Below are 6,826 nucleotides of genomic sequence, written 5' to 3'. Positions count from 1 at the left end.
ACACAATTATCCAAATTGTCTCTATCATTTTTTTTTTCGAGTAATGACTTTAATATCACTTTCCAAAAGTGGCACGAGAAAAAAAAGGTGTGGTTTTACATTTCAAGGACAACCATAAACGAAATTACACGCGCTATTTCCTTTTCATGAAGTTCCTCCATCAATAGTGGTTTAGCCTGAATTTCTTTTTTCTTTGCCTTTTCTTTTATGTGCAATTGATTTAGCCACGTAACGTGTTAAGGGCAGAAGTGTCATTGGACAGGAGCCACGATCGCTCGGATGAGAGCGTCCAGTGATTCCTATTTTGGGAGCTTTGCGCCCGCCCTTCAAAGATTCCATCATTGCTGCGTAATCACGCCAGCTTTGGCAGGCTGATGCCCGGGAGAGCGAACAAATCGCGAGGCTTTAACCGGTAGGTGGCGAGCATCTAATGGTTCCTATTTAGAAGTACATAAAGTCTGCCGCTGCGGCCTTGCGGGGTTGAGGCTTTGACCGATGGGCGGCGAGCGTCTAATGGTTCCTATTTAGAAGTTCAGAAAGTCTCTGTCTTTCCTACCTTGCGGGGTAGTCTCTTCGGACGTACTCAAACATGGAGCAAGGCTGGGACAAGGGCGAGATCCTGGCAAGCAAAGCTCTCTCGAAGGTTTGGGTTGCTGTCTCTGCATCGCGCGTCTTCTTGCTGTTCGGTTCTTTTAGAATGTCTTGCATCCGCATCTAGAGCTCTGTTTGTGTTTTACGTGCTGTTGGGTAATGTGAGTCATCGCTAGACAGTTTATAGTTGTTTCGGAACACCTCCTCAAGATTACCATCGAAGGTTCTTTCTTCCTGGTGCACATTCTTAAGATATAAATCTAATTTCCGTGTCATTTTTTCTCGATATTTCAAGCTTTTGGAGTAAATAGATACGCACCCAGTTTTAAGTTGGTATTAAGATTGAGTGCCAAATAAGAGAGGGTATTTCTGTGATGAGAAGGTGAAGTGCAACTTAACTAACTCGAAGTTGCATTATTATTCGAAATTGTAAGGACAATAACAAAGGTATATTGGGGCTAAAATTCGCAGATAGAACTAGTTACATCGATTTTCTTTTTCTCGTGCTCATGTCGTGTCATCTCATGTCCCTTATTATATATATAAAAAAAAAAAAAAAAAGGCCAGGGCAAAGGAAAGAGCTCTCTATGAGTGAGAGTATTTATGTGGATTTTTGTGTGGTGCGTTGTTGATGTTGCAGTACATATTGGAGACGAATGCATATCCGAGAGAGCACGAGCAGCTAAAAGAACTCAGGGAGGCCACGGTCCAAAAGTACCAAATGCGGTAATTACTAGGATTTCTATAATGGTAAATGAGAGCAAGATGGGTACCGTTACTCGTACGAAAGTAATCGTCTTTTTTAACACAACATATTTTCTCAAGAAAACATTGTGAGGTTGCGTTTGGGAACTGCTTTCCCAAGGATCTTAGACACCTAAAGGCCTTTTGGCCAAATATTAGGTGTTTGGGAAAAACTTTGGAAACCTTAATGCCCATTAAGGAAAAGCCAGCCTTAGGGTGCCTTGGGCTTTCAGCTTTGGCTTTGCCCTTGTTTTTACTGTTCATCTTCTTCGTTGAGGCAGATATATTGTGCAAGGCGATTGAGGGCAGGCGACAGACTAGAGAGAGGCTGGCGACAGTCACCGTGACGGTCGCCGGTGGGTCACGCGACCTCCGGCAGGTGTCTAAATCGTGCGATCTGGTCACGCAACCCAAATCTGGGTCATTGGAGGTCGCGCAACCTCGCGGAGACTAGATCTAGGTCGAGCCAGTGCCGGAGGTCGTGCGACCTCAAGCACAACCCAGATCTGGTCGCCACAAGGTCGCGTGACCTCTGGCGGACCCAGATCTAGGTCAAGCGACCTCTGTGAAGGGCCGCCAAAGGTCGCCCGACCCTAGGCGGCCCTCGTCGGAGGTTGCCCGACCCCAGGCGGCCCTCGTCGATCGTCTCCGGGACTGCCTGAGGCCGGTAGTGGCTGCCTGCCTCGTCGGCCAACTTTTTATTTTTTTATTAATTACCAAAGTCATTTGTAAATTTAATCTTTCCAAACACTATTTTACACAAAGGTATTTCACAATGGACTTTTAAACTACAATTTAACAAACACAATTTACATTTTGAAAAACCCCTTTAACTTAAAGTTATTTGCATTTTTCCAAAGGCTTCCCCAAAAGTCCAACCAAACGCACCGTGACTTGTTTACTCAGTTCTTTGGGAAAATCATTAATCCAAGTGGTTTTGCTAGCCACCGAGCGGGACTTCTCCCGTTAGAAAAGAAATTCATTATTATTATTTGCTTGGTTTCATGAAAAATTCGTGTATATCACTCTGTGAAGATTTTTAAAATCAGAAAGAAAAAACAAATAAACTAAAAAAATCCAGTCGCTTCCAATTGAAATTATATCATTAGGCTTCCAATCTACCCGAGTGTTTTTACCTTATGCCAAAATCAGTTATTTTATTTATTTATTTTTGTCTTTGTTATCGAACTGGAGATTTGCAATTTCTGATAAGGTGTTTATCATTTTCAAAGTGGTCGCCTAATGCGATATATATATCCACGGTCCACGACTACGACGGAATTCATATTAGAATCACAAATTTGAAAGGGTGAATAGATCTTTCAAAGCAATTGGGGTGTAATTATTAAAATATTAACCGAATTGATTCGCTAATGTTTGCTGCAGGAGTATAATGAGCGTGCCGGCTGATGAGGGGCAGCTAATCTCCATGATGTTGAAGCTCATGAATGCGAAGAAAACAATCGAGATCGGAGTCTTCACGGGCTATTCTCTTCTCACCACCGCACTTGCACTTCCGGCCGACGGCAAGGTAATAATCAATAATTCTAATTGAGTTTGACTCTTATAAGTATTTTAAATTTGTTTATAATTGCGATAAATTTCTTTTGTAATGAAACGAGTTAATCTCTCCTTGGTACAGATAATAGCAATAGACCCGGATAAGGAGGCCTATGAAATTGGCCTGCCATATATCAAAAAAGCCGGAGTCGATCATAAGATCAACTTCATCCAGTCGGATGCTTTCTTAGTTCTGAACAACCTTATCGTGAATGTAAGTATATGCATGTTAAAAATCATTTCGATTCTACAATTTTTTAGAAAATTCAAATTCTGTGGTTTTAAAATTTGGAAATGTTGTCGGTCCACGTAACAATAATTGACTGATGTAGAGCCAAGAAGAGGGGACCTTTGATTTTGCTTTCGCGGATGCCAAGAAGGACGACTACATGAAATTCCACGAGCTGATGCTCAAGCTGGTGAAGGTCGGAGGACTGATCGGGTACGACGACACCCTGTGGTTTGGTGCGGTCGCGCTCTCCGAAACCGATGAGATGAGCGACCAGCTGAAGCTCTGGAGAGACCACCTCAGGGAGCTCAACAGCTTCCTGGGGAAGGATCCACGTGTCGAGTGCTGTCTTCTTTCTGTCGGAGGTGGCCTCACGCTTTGTAGGCGCCTCTATTAGAAACCTCCTTACGGTCCAGAAGCAGGAGGCTACAAGGATCTTGGCGAGTCATTGGACTCCTTACTTGTTGACGCAAGGTCCATATGATGTTTCGCGAATTTCGTACGTGATTTGTTCCCGAGAGTTCCTCGGGAAGTAGCAAAAGTTCGACGGTATTTGTAATCGACCGACTTATAATCATGCGAGCATAAGTTTCGAGAACGTCTAAAACTTTTTTCCATGTATCATCATTTGAAAATCGAAATATATCTTGTGGTCATGGCATTGGTATGATGATGCTAATTAAATAATGCTCATTGTTTCTTAGGATGAAACAAAAGAACTCTCGGCACGATCCTTCACTCTCTCATGGGCACCAAAAGTTGCATTGCCAAATAATTAGCAAAACGTCGACATTCAAATTCATCAAGCGACTTGGACTCGAGTCAAATCAAGAAAATTGCAAGATTTTCCTAGCGGTAGCTAACAATTGTACAATATAAAGATGTCAAACTTCAACTCCTCACGCTAGACTCAAGAGACGTCTCATTGCCTATAGAGGAAAATGCAATAGCCACCTTACATTTCGAGCCTCGTGAGCTTTTGAGTGGTTATGAAGTTTGAAGTGGCTTAGTTCAACTTGAAACTTTTAATTTTCATTGAGTTTTTTATCCTACATGAAAAGAAAAAGTTGTTTGTCCTACTCTTATTTTTATTTAACTTTTAGACTTTTATCTTGCATCTTTTAAAGTATGGAAGCCAAATTTTACACTTGAAACTAAAATGTCTCCAACTCCAACTCCAACCCCAACCCTAACCCCTTGAGTAGGTGAGGAGACTCTCTGCCTCCTCTTTCCATGTGGGAATAGTAGCTAGTGTTTAAAAAAAAAAAAAAAAAAAAAAGAAGTATAAGAAACTTCACAAGTGAATAAAATACTTCATTCAATTAACATTTGAAATCCGATAAAAAAAATAAAATTTGAAAAATAATGTTGGGTCTAGCAAGACTTGAACCGAACAAGCCTGCCGACAATTATCCTGCTGATTTCCTTTTTTACTTGGCCTACGGACCCTTGCTAGCCGGCCTGGCCTTTCTTTGATGTGTGCTGTCAACTCTGAATTTTTGGGGTCTACTTTTGAAACAATGGTGGGATGACAAGCCGTGAGGTCCGCCATCTCCTTGTGGTCCACGATAATAGATCCTGAGGAAGATTTAACTATATATGAGAAAATCGCAGAGAAAGTGTCAAAAAAGTCTGAAGATTATCATGTGACTCAGGAATTAAATTAAATATGTAACAAAAGTTTAAGAATTATATCGAACAAATTAAAAGTTAAGAAACTCATTGCACATTAAGTTTACTTTTATAAATCATATTAAATAAATTAAAATTTTATGATACATTACATATAAGATCAAAGTTTATGGACTATTTAATCGTCATTATCAAAGTGGAGATATTAATTTCCAAGAAGGTGTATATGATACTCACCAACATGTCACCCATGACTGCAATGGAATTCATGTTAGAGTCACAAATTTTAAAAGGTGAACAGATTTTTCAAAGCGAGTGGTGCCTCACTAATTTCGTATTGCATATCTACATGGAGCGTTGGTATATGTAAAATATGTTGCAAATAAACATAAGCTGATCAACCGGTGTCTAATTATCAAAATATTAATCGAATTGATTTGCTAATGTTTGCCGCGGGAATATAATGAATGTGCCGGCTGATGAGGGATAGCTAATCTCCATGGTGTTGAAGCTCATGAATGCGAAGAAGACACTTGAGGTCGGAGTCTTCACCGTCCACTCTCTCCTCACCACCGCAGTTGCACTTTTAGCAGATGGCAAAGTAATTATCAATAATTCCAATTGAGTTTGACTCTGTAAGTGTTTTTAACGTTGCTTGTAATTGTGATGACATTGGTTTTGTAATGAAACAAGTTAGTCTCTCCTTGATACAAATAATAGCTATAGATCGGGACAAGGAGGCCCATGAAACTGGCCTGCCATATATTCGAAAAGCCGGAGTTGACCATAAAATCAACTTCATCAAGTCGGATGTTTTCTTGGTTCTGAACGACATTGTCATTAATGTAAGTATATGTGTGTCGAAAATCATTTTGACGCAAGGTCATAGGGATCTTGTAGAGTGATTATACTTCTTGTTTGTTGACGCAAGGTCTGTTTCATGTTTCGAGAATCTCGTGTTTGTTTTTTTTCCTAAGAGTTACTTGGGAAGTGGCAAAGTTTGACCGCCTTTGTAATTGATTGACTTTGATTATGCAAGAATAAAATCCCGAGAATGTCTAAGCTTTTTTTTCCATGCATCATCACTCAAAAATCAAAACATATCTCATGGTTGTGATATTGGTTCGATGGTACTTATTAAGCAATCTAAATGAAAATTTGATTAGAAATCTTCACACGAGACTTTTGAAAGACACCTCAATACTTATCGAGGCCAAATGAAAGAACTCTCGGCACGACCCTCCACTTGATCATGGGCACGAAAAGTTGCATTGCACATTAATTGACAGAACATCAGCATTCAAAGTCATCCAGCTAATTGACTCGACTTGAGACTGTTGTAAATTTTTCCTGGCGGCAGCTAAGAATCGTACGTTGCCAAGATGTTAAACTTCAATCCCTTGCGCTACACTCGAGAGACACCTCATTGCCTATGGAGGCAATGAAATATCCACTTTACATTTCGGGCCTCGCCAGGCTTTTGGGTGGTTATGAAGCACGAAATGGCCGGTTAACCCGAAATTTAAATTTTCATTGAGTTTTTTATCCTACATGGGGAAAAACAAAAGTGGAACTTCACAGGTGAAAAAATACCTCATTCAATTGAAACTTTAAAAAAAATAATTTACAAGTCCGCCGACAATAGTCCTACTGGTTTCTTCTTTTACTTGGCTCACCGACCCTTCTTTGGCCCGCCTGGCCTCCCTTTTTAATCTATGAAGTCATCATTTTTTGAGTTCTACTTTCCAAACAACGGCGGGGTGAGGTCCACTAACCATATATGAGGAAATGGCACTAGACTAAGCGGTTTCAAGACCGTTTAACCTGTAGCCGGGCAACTTCGTGCTGTCGGAAGTACTTGAATCGACATTATCATCCCTAATCGACTGTGCCGCTCAATATGAAGAATGCAAGAGTCTTAAAAACGCGCTGGGCTATCACCAGAATTTGATTTTGGAATCATGATAAGTTTGATCGCACGCACTGCACATTTACAAACAGATTCCCCATAAAAGGGAATGAGTGAGCAGATAATAAGATCTGATAATGTTATTAGGACGATATCAAGTA

The 6,826-nt window shown here is 40.5% G+C and overlaps 1 protein-coding gene across 1 annotated transcript; it reads left to right on the top strand.

The window, feature by feature from the left end:
- Positions 1-355: 355 nt before the first annotated feature.
- LOC104415689 (flavonoid 3',5'-methyltransferase) lies at positions 356-3,784 on the top strand. Its single transcript, XM_010027020.3, has 5 exons — positions 356-643; positions 1,232-1,317; positions 2,722-2,866; positions 2,978-3,109; positions 3,228-3,784. The coding sequence occupies exons 1-5, from the start codon at positions 590-592 to the stop codon at positions 3,519-3,521; spliced, it is 711 nt and encodes a 236-aa protein (XP_010025322.2). The 5' UTR covers positions 356-589; the 3' UTR covers positions 3,522-3,784.
- The last annotated feature ends 3,042 nt before the right edge of the window (positions 3,785-6,826 follow it).

This window comes from Eucalyptus grandis, chromosome 8, assembly GCF_016545825.1.
Source record: "Eucalyptus grandis isolate ANBG69807.140 chromosome 8, ASM1654582v1, whole genome shotgun sequence".
Taxonomy (NCBI): Eukaryota; Viridiplantae; Streptophyta; class Magnoliopsida; order Myrtales; family Myrtaceae; genus Eucalyptus; species Eucalyptus grandis.
Note: the sequence above shows the minus strand (reverse complement) of the source record. Positions and strands in the feature narration are given on the sequence as shown.

What these genes read in the sequence shown, in the direction of transcription:
- LOC104415689 (XM_010027020.3), top strand. Translation starts at nt 590, where the DNA reads ATGGAGCAAGGCTGGGACAAGGGCGAGATCCTGGCAAGCAAAGCTCTC. An exon ending in CAAGCAAAGCTCTCTCGAAG is followed by an intron (nt 644 to 1,231) that starts GTTTGGGTTGCT and finishes TTGATGTTGCAG; the next exon opens with TACATATTGGAGACGAATGC. An exon ending in GTCCAAAAGTACCAAATGCG is followed by an intron (nt 1,318 to 2,721) that starts GTAATTACTAGG and finishes TGTTTGCTGCAG; the next exon opens with GAGTATAATGAGCGTGCCGG.